Source organism: Cheilinus undulatus, linkage group 3, assembly GCF_018320785.1.
Source record: "Cheilinus undulatus linkage group 3, ASM1832078v1, whole genome shotgun sequence".
Taxonomy (NCBI): domain Eukaryota; kingdom Metazoa; phylum Chordata; class Actinopteri; order Labriformes; family Labridae; genus Cheilinus; species Cheilinus undulatus.
In genome coordinates, this window is record NC_054867.1 from 44988369 (window position 1) to 45014684 (window position 26316).

At 37.6% G+C, this 26316-nt stretch overlaps 2 protein-coding genes across 3 annotated transcripts in view; one reads left to right on the forward strand and one right to left on the reverse strand.

The window, feature by feature from the left end:
• Positions 1–1207: 1207 nt before the first annotated feature.
• Positions 1208–6178, reverse strand: rps10 (ribosomal protein S10). The gene is made up of 6 exons (XM_041783947.1): positions 6076–6178; positions 5461–5610; positions 4030–4204; positions 2435–2512; positions 1583–1638; positions 1208–1296 (listed from the first exon to the last, which is right to left on the reverse strand). The coding sequence occupies exons 2-6, from the start codon at positions 5608–5610 to the stop codon at positions 1252–1254; spliced, it is 504 nt and encodes a 167-aa protein (XP_041639881.1). The 5' UTR covers positions 6076–6178; the 3' UTR covers positions 1208–1251.
• A 2630-nt stretch (positions 6179–8808) lies between these two features.
• Positions 8809–26316, forward strand: part of pacsin1b (protein kinase C and casein kinase substrate in neurons 1b) — a 46843-nt gene continuing 29335 nt past the window's right edge. Inside the window, exon 1 of one of the 2 annotated variants that reach the window (XM_041816400.1) lies at positions 8809–8904. The gene's annotated coding sequence lies outside the window, so the exon portion shown is untranslated. Of the gene's footprint in view, positions 8905–21738; positions 21778–26316 lie in introns of those variants that run through there. The other variant, XM_041816390.1, reaches the window with a different exon arrangement.

The window sequence follows — 26316 nt, forward strand, 5'->3', positions numbered from 1 at the left end:
TATGAATGATTTGTCAACAGCCAAACAGTCAAGCACACTGATAAACCTTGGGATTTTTCTGTAATGTACTCCTGCTGTGAAGTGAACAGCAAAGAAGCTGTTCACATCTGGGAGAAATTTGAATTTACTGAGTTTAACTGTTTCCTGGAAGCCTGAAAAGACTTTCATATTTTGGAAAAATTGGTTTCTTTGTGAAGTTTTAATTGGCAACTTCTTAAGTTGTGGTTCTACTGATGTTTCATTGAGCGAGGAATCATTTCATGTTGGCATGATACATTTAAAAGTGCTTTCAGCAGATTGCTTTAATAGTGTAGAGCAGTGCTCTCACCCTTTTTTGCTCAAGGCACACCTGAGATCAAGCCAAAATCTCAGGCACACCATATCCATACAAAAATTGCATGTTACTGTATCTTGAGTTATGTGGATGTACAAATTCCCACAGCATGCCACACTATTTGAGAACCACTGGTGCAGAGTATATTGTGCATTTTAGTATTCAATAAATGTACATTATGGATCTGCTTCCTCACAGGTGCATGCTGTAGATTAAAAACATAAATGATCAACAGTGTGCAGAATGTTCACCATATATAGCTAACTCTGCAGCAAAAATTCACTTCAGACTAAAGACTTGGTACTGGGTGATTTGTCTTTCAAAATTGGGACAACTTAAAAAGCCCGTCTCATAAATTGTGGCCTAAATTTTAACTTAGACCCAGGCCAGTCCTCCTACCAAACTTCCTTTCTGGCATTTTACACAACCTAGATTATTGCTCATGTTCCTATTGAGATGTTCGTAATGCATCTTTACTTTCTACATTTATAGGCTTTATACATCCATCAGATCTACTTTAAAGTTTCACTTTTATGAGGTTGTTTTTTCTATAAGGATTGAAGGTATATGCTCTTACATGAAAACTTTGCAGATTTAGGCAATGACATTAGTAATGTGTACTGCTTTTCATGGAAACTGGAGTACTGAGCAGCCCTCATTTTGAAGAAAGGACAATAAGGCTTTTTTTTACCAATGACAAATGTTTCACAAGTTTAAGTAAAGCACTAATTCTGAAGTGATTTGTGTTTAATTTTCTGAATCTAAACCTGGCAGTAATGCTCCTTGACTCAGGGTAAAAATCAAAGCTGGGATTCAAACTTACTTGTTAAATGCTTAATACCCCTTGTTTATAAAAATACTGATACAGATGAGTTTTATTTTGATTTTCTTTATTGTACAGAAAGAGTGAGTGAAAATTACTGAGGCTGCTGTCCTCCTCTGCCGCGTCCAAAGCCTCCCCTCTGCAACATGGAGAAGTTTATATCAATACATCATTCAACTAAAGAATCAGGATTTATCGCTGCACGATACAAAACTAAATTTAGCTGGCTGACATTCCATGTTGAGGCCTTTGTAAAACCGCACCCACATGCTGGTGGGGACATGCTTATTGTATAACTGCAGTAGAAAACATTCCTCATTTTCCATAACAGATGAATGATTCAAGATCAGAAATATGCTCCAATTTGAAAAAAAAAACCATTTAGTTCTTTTAATAGTGATTTAGGCAGAATAGAATCTACTTACGAACTGGAACTCTGTGGCAGCTCCAGCACCGGCCTCTGCTTTCTTGTCAGCACCAGCTATAGAGAAAAGAAAGTTTGATTACAAAGGCAGCTAAAAACCGTCATACTTATAAATAATTACAAGTGGTAGAAATTTTACAAAAGTAGTTGTATTTTTGAGACACCTCTACAATAACTGAAAAGAGAAAATAATTCAGAAGTCTGTCAGTGAAATTTCATTTAAAACATTTAATGAATTCTGACTTTGTTTTAATCAAACTTTAGAAAGAGATTTCCTCTACAAATATGCTCATTTGCTTCAGGACTTGGGGAGCAGCATTTACCTTTTCCCTGGAGCTTTTAACTTTTGGTAGATAGAGTGGATAGAAGAAGATCAGGAAAAGAGTGGGGAAACATGCAGGAAAGGGACCGCAGGCTAGACCTGGACTCATACTGCAGCTAGAGTCCTCCAAGCAGGCAGCCTATGGGGGCTTGACCTAACCAATAAGCGATTTGCCCCTAATTCATAGCTAATACCAGTTAAAAAGAAAATAGTCAAAGTCATGAGAAAAATATCCTGGTCTAAGTTAAGTCATGCCGCATTTATATATTTTGCTACACAACTTAGATATTTGGATTGATGAATAAACAAAGAAAGCACTTTCTTTGGTCATCAAGTGTTTTCAAAAACGTCTACATTTACTAGACTAAACTTTGCCATGCTTGGTGATAATCTGAAGATTAAATGTGTAGTTAAGATACCAAACATGACTAAAGTCACTATTTCCACCTGTTGGGAGCGTCATCTATACATTAACACAAGACCACAAGATCAACTCATTCCATCATTAAAAGTCATTAAAATTATACTTACGAGGTGCAGCAGATCGCCTGTATGCATCTCTGTCGGCCTCACCACGGTTAAGACGAGCGGGCCTCTCTCCCTCCATTCCTGCAGAAATAAACCAAGAAATCATCTCAGGTGTGTCATCTTACAGGTGAATTCTCTTCACATAAAGATAAAACCAGGGGAATCTGTATTCACCTAGGAAAGTCAGTGTTAGGCCACATATTACGCAATACACCTAAGCTCTGCAAGGAAAGCCTTTATTTAAAAAAATACACATTTTCTGGCCTCGGGGACACCTCCAAGGAGCAGATCACTGACCATCATGAAGATTTTTGTAGCCGAAAGGGGACACATGATCCCAGAAAGTGGTGTTAAATCATTCTACCCAGCACTTAATGGCTGTTAACTCTGGGTGAGCGATATGTTGGTGGCTGATTTGAAAATTAAATTATTGTTCCATTAATTGGATTTAAACAGATTATGTCCAATATTTCAGAGCATGACTGCAGATGGGACTGCACTTCAGGGAGCAAAGTTATAAATAACCAACTACCAAGTCTGAGTGGATACCCATCTGAAAATGCTGCAGTTTTGGAGTGGTTTAGGCTTAAACATCCTTTTGTACTGGCATTTAAGTGGTGTTACTCCTTGCTTGCAAAAGTGTCATGTAAATTAGATTCTAGGGCTTGTGAGACCATGGAATAACAGGGTTGCATCAGTAAAATGAACTTGTACATGCAGGAATATTTTCATTCCTCCTCACAGTAATGTCTTGGTAATGTTATCAGGATTTTCAGTATTGTCTTGGTAATGTTATCAGTTACTCATTAACATCTGCCATGGATAAGTGCATCTTGATGAATCATTTTAGTTCAAACTGCGCTCTCAAATACACATTTTCTGATGATTCACTTAAGGATTAGCATCCTGTTGGGAGACCAAAAAATCATTAAGCATCAGCTGTTCTCAATAAGGTGTCAGATCCTTCAGTCTTAATTGCAGTTTTAAATCTCAGATTCAACCGCATAATCCTCAACTTCAACAAACCCAGGGGAGGATTATCAGAACGTCTACCTAATGCCATAAAAGGTCAGTGTACTAGAGTACAACCTGAGAAACCACAATCTAATGTGATGCCTCGTTTCATCTCAGTAAGCTCTCACCTGTGCTTTACAATTCTTCTTTTTAGGAATATTTGATTTTTATTTAATAGTTCAATGCAGGGTAATTGTAAGCCAATTCTCAACTAAAAACAGCCATCACTGACTGTATCTGATCTGATGACAGAGCTGTAGCTGCAGCCATGGGACTCCATGATGTTAATCACTCAGGAATGCTTTTTCACTCAGCAGCTTCCCACTAACAGCTCATCACTTCTAGTTTCGTTAGTCAGGTTCCAAATTTTAGAGTCTACATTTAACCTGATGTTTGAAAACTACAAACAGGGTTGAACTAATGCAAATACTTTAATTAGTTTTCAAAGCAACATCCAATGTTACAACCACTGCCTGTGTTAAACACAGTATTGCATGGATTTTTTTAACAATATGCTTCAATAATAATTAAAGAAAAGCAACCAAAAGTCAAATAAACCCCACAGTGTTAACTGGCAAACTCACCCTTGGGCCTGGGCCTTGCGGTCTCAGGGCGGGTCTGGCGGCGAAGGGTGGCGGGCACGATCTCAGGGGGGAGGTGGAGGAAGTCTCTCAGATACTGAATACCCTCATTGGTGAGATACCAGTAAAAGTGACGCCAGGCAAATTGCTCCTTGACATACCCAGAGGACTTCAAGGACTGGAAGAAAACCAAAAACAGTTTTAATCCTTGGTGTAATACTGCCTAAATAGAGGTATACCACCTCCCCTGCTCATTTCTTCTATTCTCATGAGACTCTGATGTACAACTAACAAAATGCCTTTTAACTTTGGTACAAATGACAAGTTTAAAAAACCAAGATGACCCACTTCATGTTCACCATTTAATTTATCACACAATCGTGTCCTTAATATTTTCACCTGGTGAACAATGCTGTTCTCTATCTTTTAAGGACTTAGGTTGTCTCAACATTTTCCTCTTTCCCTCATGTGGACACAAAACACAGAACCATTTGTTACTCTAATTATTGGATGAGTGTCAATGATTACATCTGAATTGACAGAAGCTATATCAGAACAGCAAAGTATTTTAAAATAAATGCCACAGTCTTAGAAGTTTCATCTGATCATGTTTAGGATTAAGAGAATCATAGCTGTAGAGGTTCACACAGCTTAAAGACAAACAATTGCCATTTGTGGATTTGCTTGAGAGGTGTAGAACCTGTAAAAAAGGGTTGTCTAAATTTTGTGCTCCGATTTCTGTAGTAAATTCATCACCCAAGCTGTACTGACCAATCACAAATCAGCAGGATATGGTGTATAAGGTAAAATGTCCCATTCTACCAACAACAAGTGGAACTTTAACCATGATGATAACAAACCAGCCTATGTCCCTATGAACAGGCAAAGTAACAATCCAGTATAAATCATACATTTGAAATTAAGCTGCAAATATACCTGAAAATGTGAATAAAGCCAATCATTAATGAGATTTCCTCACCATCTGAAACGTGTATGAACTGTGTTAAGAGTCACATGTACAACAAAAAATCTAAATTAAAAGTTCATTTCCTCTGCTCTTTAAAGAAGACCTTGAAAAACTTTTTTTTCCCAATTAACCTGCATCGTGATGCTATTTGGTCAAACTTAGTTACCCTTAATCGAGGAAAAAATACATTAAAACAACTTCCTACTCATAGTGAGCTCAGGTAAAGCCCTAAACATTACAAAGTATATTCATATGACTCTTCAATAAAGATTTATTTTCCAAAATTCTGGGCATGTAATAATTACTATTACTCAGGAGAACAATCAATAGACTACTCTACAACTACATTTGTGCTACCCAGGCTCTACAGGAAACAGATCACCAAGTATGAGCCCACTTCAGGCCTATATTCACAGAAATGTAATAACTTCTACATGAGTGGTCCACCCTCATCACCAGTTCCTCACCTGCATCGCTTTCATCACATGAAGGTTGGGCACATTCTTGTCAGCAAGCTCGGGATGCTTGGCCAGGTGGACATCTTTCTTGGCCACCATGACTCCCTCCTTGAAGAGGAGCTCATAGATAGCAATGCGATTCTTCTTGGGCATCAGCATCTGTATTAGGGGACATTATAAGCATCAACATGGACAAGTACGTATCTGTCAGTGTAGCATAGCCTTTCCTATGGTAGCTTGCTAGCTATTAGCCTGTTAGCAAATTTAGCCACGTCTTCTAATATTATTGACCGCCAGCAAAAGCCTTTAAGCTGGTGGTCCTTTACCTTATACGCTATGATTGGAGTTAACGATTTAAATTAGATACCAAACGTTAAAGCACATTAGCGTAGTTAACAACGGCCCGCGTTAACGGACAAAAATGGCAGTCACTAGCTAACGTTAGAGCCGGGTACACTTCCCAACTTCAAACCTTGATATCGAGGATTTTAAAACGTTTAGAGGCAAAATACTTTCACGTAATTTTGTCTGACATTAACAGCAATCGATAATCAATCCGCAGTCTTCCAACAAACATAAGATGTTTAAGATATAGTTAGATTACAACGCCTGGTATATCTTTACCTTTCCACTTGATACGGGACCGGAGCCGGAAGGAACGTCTGACGTTGATCAGGAAGGTTTATCCTCTCCGGCCGGGCCTGTTGGGGAAGTAGCGCCCTCTGCTGGCTTGGCAGGGAACACCGAAGTGGTCGATAAAAGTTCTAACAGTATGGGGCATTGGTTTGATTGAGAAAAAAATCTACATATATTTTTATTTATAAGCACATTTCTTCTTACTTTTTAAAAAAAAATTATTTTATTAATTTTTCTTTATATTTCTACTTTTATTAGCCTTTTCTTTAATGGATTTTTTTAATTAATATTGTTTTATACAGCCACATTATTTTTTTATTTTATTTATAAGCACATTTCTTCTAATTTTTTAAAATTATTTTATAAATTTGTATTTATATTTCTACTTTAATTAGCCTTTTCTTTTATGTATTCCCTTTTTTTTATTAATATTGCTTTATATAGCAACATTATTTATTATTTATTTTTTTATACAGCAACATTATTTAGGTTTTTTTTTATATAGCAACATTATTTAGTTATTATTCATCTTTATATTTCCACTTTTATTTGCTTATTCTTTTATAGATTTATTTTTGTAATTTGGCACTCTCACTACTCCATAAGAATGTAAAAAAATGAAAATAATAATAATAATTATTATTATATATATATCATCTTTTGAATTTTAAAGCTTAAGCAACAAATATATTTTTTTCCTTACTAAAAAAATATTGAAAAATCTTAAAATGTATCCTCCTAAATAGCCACTTAAATTCTTTTTAAATCTATCAATTTAATTGTTGCTATATTTAATATTGTGATTTATTTTGATGTCAGAGAAGATTTGGCAAATTTTTCATAGGCATAACCCACATACTCAGCTCTGCTGCTCATCCCACAAATGCATGGTCCTTACAAATGTGGCATCATTTAAAAGGGAAATGAACAGGCTTTCCAGCGGTATAAGATTTATTGCCAAGAATCATTGTTACAACAAAGAAATAGTCAACAAAACACAAATGTCCTTACTTTTTGTGCTAAGTTTAGTTACTTGTCTTAATATATTTTCTATTGATAGTTTGATCTCATGCACTTGTACCCATTTGATGTAATATCTGACACAGGGCATACCTGCAGCTTATGGATATTTACTGCAATAGATCTACAAACACCTGACATTTTTTAAAGTATGGCAGGGGGCACAGATGGCCATGTGGTTAAGTCGTGGCCCATGTATGCAGCAGGCCCAGGCTCTGTTCCCGCCTGTCTCTCCCCACTCATCCCTGTTTCTGACTCTATCCATTGTCCTCAACTCTGAATAAAGACATAAAAAGCCCCAAAATATATCTTAAAAAAAGAAAATGTACTGCAGAATAAGCTTTGGCTAACATAAAAAAATGGTTTTATTTAAACATGCTTTAAAATATGCTTATTGGTAATTTCCACATGGTAGTTTTCATAAAAATTTAACTGATGGTCTTTCAAATGTGGTCAAAACAACACAAACGATCATCTAAACTGCAACAGAAAATGCTCTTTGTTGATTCAACCAACCAAGTATTTACACTACTAATAAAGACAGCTTAACAGTATCTAATTTGTTGCAAGAGTAATTAAAAAAATACTGATATCATCTTTCTGTTTTCATGACAAACACACCTCTTACTCACAGTTTTTCCTAGTAACCATTTCCTGCATCCAGGAACCTGCTGTCAAGCTGAGTTGTTTTGTTTGTTCAGACCTTTTTATAGCAGGTAGATAGGTTTAATGATTTAAAATAAGATAAGATGATTTTCACATAACAAACAGAATAGGTCGCAGGGTATTTCCACAAGGAATGGTAAGTATTCAGCCTAGGAATAACCGAATGGCTGTAGTTGCTCGATCATATCCTTTTTAAAAAATATTTTATTAAAGTATTGTTTGTTCATGAAAATGTCTTGTTTTGTGAATAATATACAAATATATTTGTGGGGCAGAAACCAAATGAGCATCACTTAAGACTTGAGTTTTCTATCTATCTATCTATCTATCTATCTATCTATCTATCTATATTTCAGCCCTTTTACACTCTTTGTTTACTTAATTTATTCTTTCTTTCAGTTATTTATTTTCTTTAGCTTTTCTGAGTAAACTTTCTCACCAGTGAAATTGCCTTGGTATTTTGGTGCATATTAAAGGAAATAATGTCAAAGTCAAAGTTTATTTGTCTCAAGAAAAATGGCTTGAGAGTTTATAACCTGCAAGATATGGATCAAGTAATGTTAAAAAGTTTAAAGTACATAACATGAAGATTTAATCTCATAAGATGTGTTTGGATGTGAATAAAAGAAACGTCTGTATATAATACTTAACATTAAACTTTCATTTGTGTTCCCTAAAATTTTTAATTTTGTCTAATGAATTTCTAATTTTCTTGCCAATTAGATAGATAGAGAGATAATTCATCAATCCCGAGGAAAATTCAATAAATCCATTAATGTTTATGTGCTTCTGATACGACTAAATCCTGTTTTATAGCCTATATAACTCTTAAATTATTTTCCTTTGCTTTTGTCTTATTTTGGTACTTTATCTATTGATAAAGTTTGCAGAAACAATCTTATTTACTTTTTCATGTTCACACGTTTCCTTCTTCCGGAATACGTTTATTTTGTAGGAGCGTCCCGGAAATCTTGTTAACCGTTATGGCTACCTTGACTCAAGCGGACCCTCCCCCATCTGGCGGCTCCTTTCAGTGGTACCACCGGCAACTGGCAACGGAGGAGGAACCAGCGGATGCGAACAATGATTACATCTTAAAATAATCAGAAAAGCTGGATTATATTCACCTCGGTATGTACATTTTCACAGTTTAACCGTCACTTACGTAGGTGATCAACAGTTAGCTTACGGTTGTATTGATAAAGTGGCTTTTTCGATGTCACTGAACCGTTACATTTGCTAACGGCTGGAAAACTGACATTTATCCACCACAGATGGTGTTTGCTGGGGCTTAATTTCAACTCTAAAGTGTTGAAGTTATTTTTTAAGTGATTTAAAGTTTATTTATTGTTGCAGCCTGTATGTTTTAGTTAAAGCACGGACTAGAATACTAACTTGAACCACCTACAATACTCGTATTTTATTACCCTCATTTTGAATTGAAATGACTCAGGACTTTTATACTACATTTGCTATAAGGAACCTCATTTTTTAGGTATTTCTGCTAGTTTTCATGCCGAAAATTCTGTGTGGAGCAGCAGAAGCAGCATGTGTAGGCTGCAGCAGAGGGCAGGGAGGGATGTATGTGGTTAAAAGCTTGTCTCTGGGGAAGACTGTGTTTCCTCCAAAGTAGTGCATTTCTCTGATTTATCATTGGAGAGCAGCTGGTGGTGGATCAGAGCTGCTGTTAGGAGCTGACCTCTATCTGATCCCTCACTGAGCTCTGTCCACGGTTCTGAACTGTCTAATGCACTACACACAGAGTCCAACTGGCTGCTGCAAACTGTGCATTTCTAATGGCCACTATTCTACTACCATATTTAATTAAACACGATCTGCAGCACGTGTTTGATGCATGCATTTAATTTATTCAAATAACATGGAGTTCTTCTTCTGGTCTTAAAGGGCCATATCACTCTTTTTTACACAGGTTTTTGAATTGATCTCAGCCTCAGTTACCTTGGTCTACTATTTTTTATGATTCGGAAGGCAATTTTTCTGTTCATACTAAGAGGAGTGACATATTTAAATGAAGATTTTTCTTTAATAGTTACAAAGTCCAGACCAAGTGTTTTGGGAAATCTCCCTGGATGCCTTGCAAATCAGTAGCAAGATGGCTGCTCAGATGCCAAAAGGAGTGTTTAAATATAAGTAGTTTCTTTGGAAATGTGGTTTATAAAATTTTGACAACAATTGGACATTTTAATTGGATGTTTTTCAAGGCACTAGAGTCCTTTTATTTCTTGAAAAATGCTTTTAGAATAATCACTGAAAACATTTAGTCTCAGAATGTACCGAGTACAAATAGATCTTAATACCACAGCTGTTCTTAAAGTTATTCTGAAAGTTCGTTTTATTTTCATAGATGTTCATCCCTCCTCTTGACAGTATTTCAGTTCATTCTATTTATTCTTCTAATTTTTTTCATCCTCATTATGTTGAAATATCAACATAGTGCAGACATGGCTCCAACTCTGACTACATACTTAGATCATGCTTTGATTACAAGTACAGTATCTGCAATCTTTTACAAGTACAAGTACTTAGGCTTGGTATTAGTACTGATATCCAGTACTGGAAGTGGCATCTGTCCATCTGTAGTTGAGTTTGTAAATGCTGTCTACATCCACTGGTGACATGTAAGGAACAGGAAGGAAGGAACAGACCCTCTTAAATCTTTGTGTCCCGTTTTGTCAGGGAAGATGTCACCACTACCAGTTGTAGTGTATGTTTCCTAGGGGAAAGTGTGCACTTAAAAACATGGGGTAGGGCTAGTGGTAAAAGTTAGAGATGGGACTACTGAGCCTTTACACTTCAATGGAACTACTGATCAGGACATACCTGCCTCTGCCGACTCGACTGTAAGCATGAGGAGGTCTCAACTTTGTGGATTTCACTAGATCTCCAGGAGTACTTCCAAAAAATCTCTGTATAGCAATTTTCCATATCTTATAGGATTTATCAGCATGGCTAAGTACTTCATGATACATAGCAAGAGCCACAGTTATCCGTTTGAGTGATTTTTTGTTGTGGTAGTGTCAAATATCTTTGAATCCAGCTTCTTTGTCTTCACTGTCTAGAATTTTAGTTTTTGTATTTTGACTTATTAAAATCTACAAATTTTAATTGTTTTTATTTTCCTTCTTACTGTTTTAATTGATATTCCTTTCTGTCTCTTCCTAATATTTTAGATGTTCATACATTTCTGGTCCTTAGGTATCTTTTTATGTAGTTGGGTTCCTGTGTTGCTTGGATTGGTCTAGGTTATTCTGGGTTTTTCTTCATGGTTTCCACTCTTATTCTGGAATGTTACAGTTATGATGTCTTTCTAACTTGACACGATTTCATGTTTATTGTGATTCAGCTTTTTTTCAAAGGACTTTGTAAACCTCTGTTTTTACAGGTGCTATACAAATAACGTTTATTATTATTATTATTATTATTATTATTATTATTATTATTCTTTTGTGGCCTTCAAATGGAACTTGTGAGGTCATGTCATGTCTATCATTCAAGTGGTGAAGTTGGAAAAAATGTTGCTTGATAACAACAATATGGATGCTGAAACATTGTTCTCCTCCTGGCATTCTTTAAATGGAAATGCTACATTGCATTATTTCTTTGTGTTTAAATCCCAGGCAGTGGAAAAAAAGGCAAGACAAAAAAGGTTATTATCACAACACTTTCCATAGCACCGTGCATAGCCAAAAACTGAAGTCCACGGGTTCTGACATTTCTGAAAATGTCATCGAACGCGTTAGTATAACTTATGAAACCGAAGCTTCCAAAAATGTCCCTTGTTATGTTATGAATACCAAGAGAGAGAAAAGTTCATATGGTCTCTTCTTGTACATGACTGCATTTGAAGGAAACATAACTTGTGATTAATTTCTTTTAATCTTCCTCTTTGTTATGACCAGTATATATATATATATATATATATATATATATATATATATATATATAACTGGTGATTTTTTTTCCTAACAAGTATTTAAAGTGCTTAGTTTCAATCAGTTATTCTTTTTCTTTGTGAGATTGAGTGGAAATCTGTCCATCTATCATCATCCATCCTATGCTGCAAACAATTAAAAATTATTTCTAAAGGTCAAACAACCATAGCTCTTACATAAAATATGAATCCTAAGTATTAAGAGAGTATCTCTGAAGGAATAACTTGCATTTATTATGCCAAACTACAGAAGAGATATTTCTGTCTTTTACATTAACTTTAATGGACAAACTTGACCAGATTTTAAAGGTCTAAAGCATGTGGTTTATTTAGTTTAGAAAATTAATTGGAGACTGACGTTTGCCATCTTAAAATCAATATTATTTCATATAAATATGTCATAACTGAGGGCCCTTCCCAGAGAGGCACACAAGTGCTTTTATAGGACTGAGTCTCTTAATTGGATTAGTTCATGTGACAAACGAGGGACAGTCATTTGATTTGTAGCGCTGGGTTCAACTCCTCCCTGTTTTTGTTACAACAGTAACAGATGAGCAGTCATTGCTAATGTAATTAATTAGACTAAACCCCCAGTCTCCCTTTTGTTCCATTTCTGTATAAATAATTATAGATTGAACCATGTTATTCCCTGTGGGATTCAGACGTCACTGTCTGCTTCCAGTTTCCATTTGTACTTACAAGCTCTGCATGTCTCATCTGGTGCTGAGGAGTCCAGCCTGTCGTTAGATGATTGAAACCAATTTAAGTTCTTATTCTTTGCTATTAGTATGCCTTATAATCAAAAATGTAGCTCAGCCCTTTTCCATTCATGTCTGGCTTTGCAATTAAAATGTTCATTTCCTCTGAGAAGAACCACTACACTAAATAGATTGCTTTAAAGTGAAGTACTACTCAACCACATGGCCTCTGAGTGTTTAAATGAACAGATTTAGAGAAGAACACTCGAGCTGAGAATTTAAACTACTGAAGTGGAATGATGGGGACTACAACTGATGATTATTATGACTGCTTAAAATGTAAAAAGCCATTAATTTTTAAATTGATTGGTTTTGTCTGTAATAATGAGGAGGCTCTCAAAGGCAAAGATGACAAGGCTGAAACGATTCCTCAAATTATTCTGGTGATTCAATTTAAAGAATTCATTGAGGAAAATTATCTGCCTTGAGGTTTCACTTAAATCAGTCATATATCCATACACGCCCATGCTGTAAGCTAGACATTGCACCGCATGTTTCGCAGCGTTTTTACTATAACGTAGCATGCATGGTTCGAGGCATGAAAATCACGAGGGAAGAGAAGTAAATGCAGTGATGTTTACAAGCAGGTGTCCTGCATTTTTACGCATGCATGGGCCATCACTTCATGGCAAATATGGCACTATGCTTGCACCGGTGAACCTACGCAGATCTCCAAGTTTATGCGCTGCCTGCATGACTCGCTGGTGTGAGACAGCGCTCAGTTTGTGTCTGCAGACTTCAGGGATTTTCATAAACTTCTCTGATTGACCCGACACTTTTACAGAAAACCATCAGGCGTCACAATTCAAGTCCTGTTTTGATGCTTTCCCTCTCTTCTTTGTCTTTCTCTCTCTCTCCCGCGTGTGCACATTATACATTTAATTTTAAATTTTTTGAAATTCAATGCACTGACATCTTGATTACACTGTATTTTTTCAAAACATTTCAGCATCCCCAATTATTTGATTAAGAATTGACACCAATCAAATATAAACGTTATTGCCACAGACAGAGACTGAGATGAAATAGGTTAAAGTTCATCATCGTACAGTCAGGATTCAACAGGTCACAGAAGCAGCTTTGTCCCTTAAAATGTGTTCTCCAGGTCAATGGATGGTCATAAAGGTCAAATTTTTATGGTGGATGAACTCACATACAAAAATGTGCAAAAATTAAAACCGAACACACTTTGAAAAATAGACCATATCTAAAGGTTCACCTTTCAGACATCATCAGACCACTGTGTGAATGATGGAGCTTTGTTCTTGCTATAATATGAAATATTACATTCATGCATAAAGTAGAGGATGTTAAAGCAAAGCAAGCCAATGTTGTTGATCATCCTCCCTATTTTTCCTTTATTTTTTTCTTTAAAGTCATGTTTGATCAGGTGAGTTTCTGTGAGATATTGTGACTGGAATATCGGCACTACAAAAAGCAGTTATATGGTCTTGTGGTCTGTTAGAATCATCTATTGTATGCTCAGAAGCTTATAATGTTAAGAAGTTGTTGAAACTGACCTTATGTCTGTCGTTTCACACATTTTACAAATCAGTCAAGATTTGAAAATCCTCCAGTATGGAGCCAGCCTTGCTATAACAGGGGAGAAAAGACTCACATTTAAAGAGCTGTATGAAGATTAATCCCCCATCAAATAACAATTACTCAAACATGACAGTGGCTGGCTGTTTGTTTAACATTTTATAAATAATGGATTTTTTGTTGCAGCTTTAGAAACTACCCTCTTAAATCTTTGTGTCTGCATGTTCAGAAGCTGTAATGGTGACAGAGCAGAGATCTGGACTTGGATCTGGCTCTGGCCTGAAGTGTGAGGTAATTGGAGCCTGAGATCAGATCCTCACAGGGAATCATGGGAGAAATGCAGGCTTCATTTCGTTAAAGGGCCAGGGGTTTGCTTCCTCTGTCACGTCTCTCCATCTGATGTGAAAAGATTCAGAGAGTTTGGCTTGCAGTGGAGGTTAATGTTTCTGCGGTGATGCAGTAGAGAAAAGGGCAGAACTGTCATTACAGGACTTTGTGCTGTACAATTGTTAAACTGCAGAATAGAAAAAAAGACATGAGACAATGTTTGCATAAAAGAAGAGTCCTTGGCAGAGAATTACTGTCATTCTTTGTTAAGTGTTTTATGAAAAGATGGCAGTGGCGTCATGGAAAAAGAAAATACAGAATGAGGAAAATTCATGGCATGCAGTCTCAAAACCCTTTGGCTGTCATTGTATGTCACTATAAGATAGATGATGACTGCCTCTAGGAATGAATATCAAGTTCTACATAAGTCTAGGAAAGCCAGCAGTGAAGTGTTAAACCACTTCCTGGCAAGACTTCCTTCTCTGTGCGGTGTTTCCTGTATGTCTAAAACACTGTGCTTCCTCTTTCCAAACCATCCCTCAATATTAAGCATTTATCTGCATCTTCTAGTTTCATTCCAGCAGAAGACTGAAAGTTGCACAGCTGCATCAGTCTTCCTCATTTCAGCAGTGTCAGTCAGAAAGAGAAACTAATTTTGTTGTGATTTATTTGGAGTTAATGGGAATTAAAGGGATATTTCAGGATTTTTTAAGTTGGGTTGTATGAGGTAGTTGGCTATAGTAGTGGCAATAGCCTCCAGGGATTACTGTGAAAGTTGATCCTGTGGTTATTATGAGCTCAGAAAGATGTGCGGCATAATGGCTATAAATGGGAACGTTTAATATTATTATAGTTCAACAAGTTTTGCGTAAAAATGGGCCATGAAGATATGTTCGCTCACCTGTACATTTTGTCGAAAACGTGCAGAGCACATCATTTCTCCTAAAAAAACTCTCTCCGTGTCAGGCACTAATTTATGATGCAGCTTTCGGCATTTTGTCTCCTTCTGCTGCGCACCGTTATCCTCTGATCAGCTGTGTGGGTATGCGGGCTTCTACAGGGATAAAAACACCACACCAAGCTAAAACAAAGATAGTATGAGTGATTTCTACCTGAGTGATTATACTGTGGATACGAGAGGATATTTGAATGAACCAGAGTACACCGAATAAGACCTTATACAGATGGAGAGTCAGCGAGCTAAAAGAGATAGCAGAGAAACTTCATTTGAAAGTTTTGAGGAGGAGAGATCCCGAGTTACCTAGGTGGGTGTGGAAAATGCAAACCCTTGCTTGGAACTCTCAGGGTCAAGAAGACTCTGGCAGAAAATGAGGTAGTAGGCATATCGGATTCCAGTACAACAATACCCCACCTGTAGCTGCAGCCTCATTCTCCTGAAATGATGCTGATTGGTCCGAACCATTTCAGGTCTGGCACAAATGATGTACATTGGAGCTCTGCAAGATTGAGTTGCCTGATGGTAGGCATGGAGCCTGGCAAATCCTTCTGCTTTGCAAGGTTAGCAGACCGTGGTGTCGAATGTGAAACCACCTTCACTGATTTTAGCTGGACACCACACCTACCTTTACCACCTAACACCTTAAGAAAGAAACTCAGCCTTTTTTGTCTGAAGAGATATTTGTTTAAATTTTTCTGGCACAAAAAATGCTGCACTCTTATCCTAAAGCTGAAAAAGTACATCTGCTATTCAAGACAGTTATTCATCTTTAACAGTTGTGGTACATGCAAATACATTTTTGCTCTTCTTTCCAGACACTGATTAAAAATCTCCCAGTTGTGTGTTCACTGTCAGACTGTGCTGCAGCAGCCAAAGAGACTGAATCAGCAGGATTTTAGCAGCAGGCTGCAGATCAGCAGCTTCATGCCAACACTCTTCAGCCATCAGGACCTTTAAAGCTGAGGTACATCCAGGTCACTGCCTGAAGGTGTTTTCATTAGCAGACAGATAATTTGTTTGAGGTCAGGCACAAGATATCCAGAATATTCTTTTTTTTCTTTACAAAACATTCTACCTGAACTTATCCTTTATCATTGAAAGAACACTGATATAACTGTAATACAAAGACGGCAATGAGAGTTAAAACATTTTCTAATAAGAATCATTTCAATCTAGAATCCTTTCTGCACTTTTTTGTCCTCTGTGTGCGAATCCTTCCCTGCTGTACCTTGTTTGTTCCTGATGACTGCACCAGAGAAGAAGACAAATTCAGGACAGTCTTTTATGAGACATAAATCAATATCTTTAAAAACTGAACACATTTATACAAAAAAATAACTAAGCCAGCTCTCAACGCACAAGAGAACACAGTTGTTTTAAGTAATTCTTGAAGCTAAAAGTTAAATATGACCTTGTTAAGGAAAGACAAAAGTAATCAAACATTAAAGCGCAGTTATACATCAGGAAGTATCAGAAATTCGAACTTCTTTAGAGGCTGATTTCTTTAACGACCTTCTACTTAAATGTGGTTGAGCACTGTGGGAAAGGATAGGATGAATCTTTATCCTGTTAGGTTGTACAGGCTTCCTCTTCCTTGAGTGTAATGAATCAGTGTGGATCTCTCATGACTGTTCCTCTCCTCCTCTGTGGTATGTAACATCATAAAACCCTCTCACAGCTTAAGAGGAACAAGGAGAGCCTATTAGAGGCTGTTGGCTGCGGGTTTGCTCCGCTCCTCTGAGGCTGGAGCGTGTCAGATTTATCGTGTCAGTGAGGAGCTTCACAGGAAGAGGAAGAGAGAGAGAGCTTCACGTTGCCATGGTGACTGGGTTTGGAAAAGATGGGTTTTGTGTGTTGTGTGTGTAACAGCGGGAGTGACATTTACATGATTGAAGTAGGGCTGCAACTAACCTTAATTTTACTATCAATGCACAGAACTTGCTCAATTGATAATTTGTTACGCCTGCTAATAGTGCCAGAATTAAAATCCAATATTTGCCCTGTTTTAGCATCATATCCTCAGAAGAATTTGCTCTAATCATATGCTGGCATGACACTCCCCGAAGTTTGGCAGCTAAGCACACTTTGCATGTGTTTTACTACAAGCCAACTGGCACATCAGTGGCTAGGATCACAGACACAATGACAAAGTGAGACAGGAAAAAGAAAAATACAATTTTAAGGCCAAAAACTCAAAGTTCATGCAGCCAAACACACACATGTTGGCACATTAGATAATCGTGTGACTGATCAGAGACTGGATAAAGAAAAAGGTGGAGTATTATAACATTCCAAGTCCAAGGTGTACCCCGCCTCTCGCCCAATAACAGCTGGGACAGGCTCCAGCCCCTCCACAACCCCCAACAGGATAAGCGGTATAGAAAATGGATGGACATTATTATCAGACTCATGTTTAGAACTTAGCCACCATCCAGGCATTGCTGAGAGAAGTAAGTCTTTATGATGTTGAGATTTGTGCTGTGTAAATCAATATCTTATCTGTTTATTAATTTGAATGTTCAGGATTACTCTTACTACAAGTTTTAAGTGGAAGGGTGCAATTATTCAAGTACTCAAGTAATCGATGTGGCTGTCATTATCTAAGTAACGTTTCATTGCTTGCTGAGAGTGCACACTCTTTTAGGCTTTAGTATTTTAATTGATTAAGCATTACTTGTGTAACCACACATTCCTGGTTTATCAAACAGAAAATACAGTCATGTGCATAAGTTTCAGGCATGTAAGGTTCATTACGGAGCCTGATGTGCCACAACCTGGGACTTGGGGATGGAGAACAAAGTAAAGCTTATCACATGTCAACACGTGTTGCTCAGCAGTGAAGGTCAAGCTCGATGGCATTTCTTTTCTTCCAGGCTTTTCCCCCCCTGATAATACACCCAGAGGCCGCTGGTTGTTATGGGCCCTTGGAACCAAGGGGCTCTTGAGAACCCTACTACTGGGCCAGATGGTACCCCTCGCCATGCTTACTTCAACAGATTATTTTCCCATTCCCAGAATATGACCTGGGTTGTGTCAATCCTCCTTCCCCCCCGATGGTGCTCTCAGGCAGGCTTAGCCATTACTCGCTTCACTCAAGCCTCAATTTTTGGTCCAAATATGCCTAAAAGCTCTACACAATACTGTACTTTGTGAGAAATTATAAGTATAAAGGAAATAATAACTGTTACACAAAAGTGTAACAACTGCTTTACGATGGCTAAGGTCACTCCCATGGGACACGTAATTCAAAAGGCAAATAACAGTTAACCCTGTTAGGATCAGTTATCACACATCATTTATTACTGTATCAGAGCAGAGAAGATTAGCCTGCTTACAAAAAACAGGGACTTGATATATGCTCACATTCAGTTTTGTGGTTAAAGAAGTCTTCAGCAAGCTAATTACACCTGTCAAGCTGAAGCAAAAGCTACTATCACAGCTAACAACAACCTCTCATTAGCTACTCAGTACTCAAGGTAAACTTTAAATTAATGACTTTTTTCTTTTCCTTGAGTAGATTTATAGACCAATCATTTTCATTTAACTCAAGTTATTTTTAACTGGAGTAACTGCACTTTTTCTTGAGTACAATAGTAGTGTAATTTTTCCACCTCTGATGAAATTACTGGAAAATCCTGTCCCTACTATTAACAGCAGTTCACAATGAACCAGACTGCAAACTTCTCTGGCAAGTTCAGTTTGACTTCAGTCTGCATTTGTTTCCCCTTTGAGCTTGCTCTGTGGATCGGATGCTGTCTTTTTCTGTCATTTGCAGTGATATAGCACTCACAAAAGCACTGCCATTTCTGTGTGGATCTGGCCCACAGACTTCCTTTTATACAGAGTATTCTCTTTACTGACTGAACACTAGCCGACATACTGAGAGCATCACTGATGTTTCCTCTCAGTGGATCTCTCTTCTAACAGCCTGAGGACTTCTCATTCACAACAACAACAGAGCCCTGTTGTGTGTAACTGTGTGTGTATCTCATAGCTTTTCGCAGCTGCTCTGTCTCTAAATGACTTGCGTCCATTCCCCTGCCCAGTTTATCGGCTGCAGTGTGTGTTCACACTTCTAGTTGAGCAGCTGAACCAGCGGAGCTTCAATTAAACTCTCTGTACCTGCCTGAGGAAAAAAAAGGTTTATTGATTACATACTGACTGAGGTGGAGAGCATACAGGGTCCAACCCTCTTGCCCTTGAGTATTGATTAAATTCTTGCAACACTAAAGCATGAAAAATTGGCCTGAAAAGAAAAGTAAAAGGTGCTACATAACCATGAAGAGCATACAAATGTGGCAGCCAAGGTTTTTAAAATCTTTTTTAAATGCTCCAACAGAGGACAGTTAGTGCTTTAAACATGGTCTTATAGACAGAGATTTGAGGTAATCTTTATGTTCTTATTTACCAATCATTGTCAGTCAGCACCTGCAGAACAATTCTAGCTCTGGCTACTGATAATCACCTAAAATATCAAGAAGGGCAAGTTGGAGTTAATACCCTTCATTTCTAACTGTGGTTTCATGTTTCCAAGGTCTGGAAAAACAACCCAGAATGAGGAGACATGATTAAAACTCAAAGACAGTTATATGGTTATATGTGTTCAGTGGTTTATTTGTTAAAATCTTCCTGGCAGACACTCCTGGTCCCTTGTCATCTCCCTTTTTCCTTTTTCCTTGTCCATGTCAACAGAGAGGAAAATAAGAAAGGGGGATGAGGGACAAACATTGCGCTGTGATACTACAATAGGAACATTCTTCTTGTAATGCTTACGTTGCATGCCTCCAGGACAAGTTTTTTAGAAGGGGTAGCTTTCCACAACTGTAAGTCAAACCAGAAATGGTTCTGACCAATCAGCTTCATTTGAGGAGAACAAGAGTTCTCGGGGTTGTCTTAAGTTGCATTGTAAGCCGTCAGTACTGGCTTCCTCCAGTGTAGCGGTTATCTTAAATGTAGCTGTAGTATATCAGCAGTTTTATCTTACCTGGACCATGTTTCTTAATGAAATAAAGAGCAAAGAACCACACTAAAAGCTTCTCTTAGCAAAGATGTTTTTGCATGTGTCCCGATAGGCCTCATCATGAATTTTAGCCACGCTTTGCCATTCAAACACTACAGTAGTGCTAGCTTGTATGAGGTTACTGCACATGTCTTCTACCTCATTTTGTCTCTTAAAATTCCTCATTAGACAGCTCTTACCACAATCATTTAATGCCACTGATGTCATTTAATGCAGAACTGGGATTTGAAAAACATTGACCTTCATACACACAAGTATTGATGAACGGCACAGCGCAAAAAACAAATGGGATTACCTCAAACCAGCAATCAAGTAGAGAGGTGAAAGTGTTTCGCTAGGTCTGAGAGGTTAATGTCCAACATGTAAGCTAAAAATGTAGTTTGTAAGTCATGGATCACTCACTCACTCATAAGGTAATGAGAGTATTGGTGTACTGAAGTGACTGAACATGCCAATCCCTAATCTGGACATCAGACTGTCAAATCTCAGCTGAAAACAGACTCCATTAGAAGATTGTGTTTTCTGTACCAGTAGTAGGACAGATCAGTGGCCCTTTGAGCTCTTGTTCTGCCTGCCATGGGGTCGTATATTACTTCCTGCTATAATGGGATCCAACACTGGGGTCAAATGGAGTGAGCACCCAGGGGGAAAGATGATTAGATGATCCACAGATGGCACAAACTAAAGAGATGAGCATCTGTCTGCATGGAGGGTGAATTAGGTTTTTTCAGGTTTTCATGACTTTAAAGCTATCAGACAACAATCCAGCTGAGTTTCTGGCTGCTTCATGCACACCTACAAGCTCTGGTTAGTTTATTTCACAGCGTCACTCTAAAAAACAGAAGAGCTTTGAGTGTTTGTGGAAGGATATGATGAAGCATTTATCACACCTTCTCTCAGAGAAAAACATGCCTCTAGGATGATCTGTAAATTATCTTGAAGATGCAAAAGGGACTTTTGCAGGCCTAATTTTTTTTCTCTATTTAGACTCTGCACAGAGCACTCTGCATCAGCGTTATGTTTATTGATTGAGCGGATGCATCCCAGCTGACCTGATGTCTGTCCTGTTTTATCTAACCACCTGTGCCTCCTCTCTCTGATCTTCCTGTCAGACTTTATCTTCTTGATGGGTGACTTTCCGTCCCTTTCAGTCTGTCTTTGAGTCTCCTTGGTCCGACCACACAGCACCTCTCTGAGGAATGTGTGCAACAGGGGAGCGCCCTCAGTCTCCGCCCTACACTAGCAGCTAGCTAATTATTGATGGCCTAATGTGTCTGTTCAAGGATCTGTCAAAGTTCGGTCCGTCACTGTGTGTGGGTGTGTATGTGGAAAAGGCGTGCCAGACCACAGGATGTGTCATGGTTTCATGTGTCAGCTCACCTGAAGGCTGTCAGAAACCCTTTTAGTGACGCTGTGGAGGACCGAGCGACTGCAGAGGACAGAGCAGGTTCAGTAATGTTCTCTGATCTCTACAGACTTATCTTACTTAGGCTTCAAAACTGTTTCTTTAAGATTGTATAGATACATGGATGTGTTGTATTGAGTCATTTTAAGTTTTGGATTCCTGCGAGAGGTGGTGAGATGGTGAATTCTGAATTCTTAAAGAAAGGATGGTGTGGTTTTGGTTGCTATTTCTTGAAAAAGTTCAAGGTCAAAAACAACCAAAAAAGTCCTCTTAGTACATTAAGTAGTCATGGACCTCGATCTTTGTTTTATCTATTTAAAGGAAGAATGTGTAATGAGTACCCTAATGATTCGGTGTCACACTCCTACAGCAACAGCTGACTCACCTATGGTTTTTAAGAAAGGGTCCAAACTCCTCTCCCTCTTTCAATTTCATCTTGGAAACACTATATACTCCCATATGAAACCAAAAGTAAACAATGTATTTTTACAGCCCAACACATGATCTCATCTCAGACTTTGTCGCTTGTTTTATAAACTGTTAAACACATTGAAAGGAAAAGGCACATTATGAAGAAACAAATGGTAAATAGTTTTGCAAAGAATTTTTCAAATCTGTGGTTACAATTTTGAAAGGAGTCTTTTTAAATCCCCATTGTCTTCTTCTTTGCCTAAACTACATGCCTATGTTACTCTCATTTAAACTAGGGATGTGTGTGATTAGCCAGCTGAATGGTTAAAATTGGATTCCTTTGTAGCTGGCACCCAAATTACGAGTTGGTTAAAGTAATTATTCACATTATTGGCCCACAAGCCTGGTCAAATGTCCAGTCTAAACTGTAAAGGCATATAATGACCACTGACATGCTGGCACAGTCTTCTTTAATCTGTTGTAAACACTAATGGGTAGCAATGATGGCATCTCATATGAACTATTAGCACAGTTTATTGAGAAAATGGGAATAAAGTTGATCATATAATGGAAGAATTAAGTGACAATATTCAACAAAGGACTGTAGACATTAATCTGCAAACAGGATCAAAAGCTGCCAGTGCTATCACTGCTAACCTTAGCCACTTCTGTACACCAACTTCATATTGTTACAGTGTGAAGTTAGTTTACAGATTGTATGCACTTGACTTTAGACTAGTCTGCTAAAAACAATGATCATCTGTCTAATCAGAAGGGAAATGATTCGCCTGTGCATTTCTTGAAAGTTAGGCACAGATAAAACAGATAAAAGATAAAGTTGTGACCACTCACTGAATGATCTGAATCCTTTAATATTCATGGTACAGTTGTTTGTCATCTGAGGCTTTGTTTCTTCTGAGTCATTGGCCTATGTTGTCACAAAACAATTTATAGTGTGATTACAGTCTTTCATGGAAACATTCCTCTCCTATGCACCTATCTTGTGAAATAGAGGAAGTGTTAATAGAGTTTTAGGCCTTTTTGATAATATTGAACTCTAAAGGAACAGAGATGGTATTATTTTGACTCTTGGTGGTGGTGTATGATGTGAACAGGCTTTTGATTTGTCCCTGAATTAGGCTACATTACTTTCGGTTAGTATTTTGAGCTTACATGCAGGGTCATTGTCCTTTTACCTGGCGATTGTAGAACCCACAGTGACTTAACAGTTCTCTTTCGGGAAAACATGATGGGCTGAGTAACTCAGGGCCCCACAGACAGTGTTGGCAGTATGCCAGTGTATCAGACACAGCAATGTAAATATTACAGTGACTGAAAGCTAGTGCTGCTAATGCTAACAGCGTAGCATATTAGGCTCACACCTCCTGCTCCATCTGTGTATCAGGGAAGGTGGAGACATGAGTCAAAGAATAAACAAGCCATGGACTTGCTTTGCTCAAACTGTCTACTGTTGAAAATTTACTTTGGGTGAAATAAAGTATGTGTGATTATGTATATATATTTTAACAATTGAAATCTATTCAGAATGGTAGATATTCATATTTTCAATTCTGACATGAATCAACTTTTTTCCTACAGCACTAAAACTGGTCTAAAACGTTTGTAAATATAAGCTTATATAGTCTGTTTTTTGCCGTATGTAGCAAACAAGTTTGTGGAGTTTAGGCAGGACTAACAGACCTATGTCAGCTGAAGTTCTTTTTCTTTGTCCACCCTCATTTCTTAACTTTGAAATGCTAAAGGACTTGAAGTTTTACGTCTGACATTTATATACTGGTGTAAATATGATGACTTTCTGCCCTGTGACTCAGCATTTGGTATCCCTGTAACTGCCCTGTTTTTTGTGTCTTTTTAAATTGTACTCTTGCCTGTCTGGGCCAGGACACTCTTGTAAATGATATTTTTAATCTCAATGAGGTTTTACTGGATAAATAAATTTAAATAATAATTATTGTTATTCAACATACTGCATCCTTAATTCAAAATATACTGGAATTGAAATAGTATCTACAATTTTGACAATGTTACCAAAGTGTTACCAATCCACTTAAGCTCCTGCTGATGAATATAAAATTATTATACTGTATTAACAACATAGCTGCTGAAAGTGGACAAATGTAAGTGTATTTGATTTCACTCAGAGCTTGTTTATAAGTCATAATAGATTAATCTTGTACAGAAATATCCTGCCATCTGTCAGCTGAGATTTTACAAATCATTGTTGGCTGCCTGAGAAGAATCGTAAGCTCATTCTGTCGCTTCAGTTTTGTTTGTAACAGCTTTTTCTCCATGCTTGGTGATCTGAAAAAATTCCAAAAGTGCCTAATCTTTTTTATTCATACAACTACACATATTCATATGAGAGGATTGCACAATATTATCACCCACTGTGCTCAACTTTGAGCTATTAAGCAACGCCACATGAGGAGCAGAGGGTTAAGTAGCTTTTAGAAATAATACCAGCAGCTGTAAGCAGATCAGATTCTGTTGCTTCATTCACATTTAGTTTTCATGCAGCATGTGTGTTTGCAGGTCAGACATCAGATGAGAGAAAAACTTAGATATAAGTTTCAATTTTGAATAAGATGTTTCATTTCAGATCTAGCCATATTCAGCTTAGCTGCAGTTTTGAGCAAATACGATGCATTTCGTGCTGTGGTGAGTTGGTTCTTTTACTTAAACCGACAATGACCTGTCCTCAAGGTGTGAGAGTCATCAGACACAAAGTTCTTCATCAGTCTGTCTCATTGCTCACTTATATTGATCTCTTGTTTTTATAATCCAATTGTCTGGACGGTGTCTTCAGATTACATCAAACCCTAAAGGGTTTGTGCACGTGACTCTGGTTGGTCATCTCCTCTATCTGTTTACACTGCAGTTTGCATTATTGATGAATGTGGCTCTATATTTAGGACCTGAATCTGATGATGGCGGCAGCAGAGACGCAGTTTGTCCTGAGGGAGAGAAAAAGTGCTTCATTTGAATAATGTGGCCAATATCTCACAGAGCACGCTTTGTTTGTGCTCAGAGGACAGAGGCCAACTTCTAAGAGATGCATTCACTTTAATGCATGGTATACAGTATGTATGGGTATAAGAGGATGTTACTGAAGTTTAAATGAGAAATTTGTGTATCTCACTCACATTATGATGGACAAAGCAATGATATTTGAAGACATATTTGAGACTCTTTTGGCAGAGTTTTGTCTGATAGTCATTAATCAGTTGCAGTTTTTTCACTATGATGTATTTGATTCAACAACTGTGAAGGAAAAACACTTCTGAGTAAACCCAAATGTACTTTTAGAACGATTTAACTGGTGTTAATTGGAGTTTGTGCACCAACCTTTCATCAAGCGCAAGGATTAGGTCAGTTTCATCTGATTGTCTGGTTTATGACTCAATAAAACATGACATTTTAATAAGCCTCAGTTGTAATTTGGGTCAGGTGCTAATTGTATTAACAGGTTACTGTGTTATTGATTCAACTAAACAACAATGGTCAGGGTTTCCTACACATTAACAATACTTAAGTCAGCCAACCAGGTGTATTTACACACCGAAATACAATGCAAAACAAGAGGGACATCCACCAGTATATCCCTCCCATAAATATACTAATGGAGGTTTGATGTTTATGGACGGGATAATAAAATGAAGCTTCATATGCTGTCATTTCGGTATTTTCTGCAGCTTCTTGCTGACAATATCATCCTATTCTTCTGCAGTCTGGGATGATGGTTAGCCTTTGTACATGCAGCTCACCTGCTATGCTCAGATGAAGCATTTTAAAAGATGAAGGGAAGTTATCGGATGAATACTGTCAAAAGAGCAGAAACAAAAAATTAAACAGGCAGGGTGAGATGGCCGTCTCTACCACAAGAGTACAGTGTCATTCTGTTGGAAACGCTGATGTTAAATATCAGATATTACACCTGCTAAACCACAGACTGTACAAAACATGGACATAGACTCAGTGATGTCACTCCTTGGTTTCTGAAGAGGTGTTTTCAGTGGCAGTGACCATATTGTAGATTATGACTCTTGCTGAAGTTTGACTAATCAAGAAAGCGGTGGAACTGAGGTGGGCCTAAAACTCCCTCAGCTAAAACATGCCCATCCTAAAATAATGCAAATAAATTATATGCAT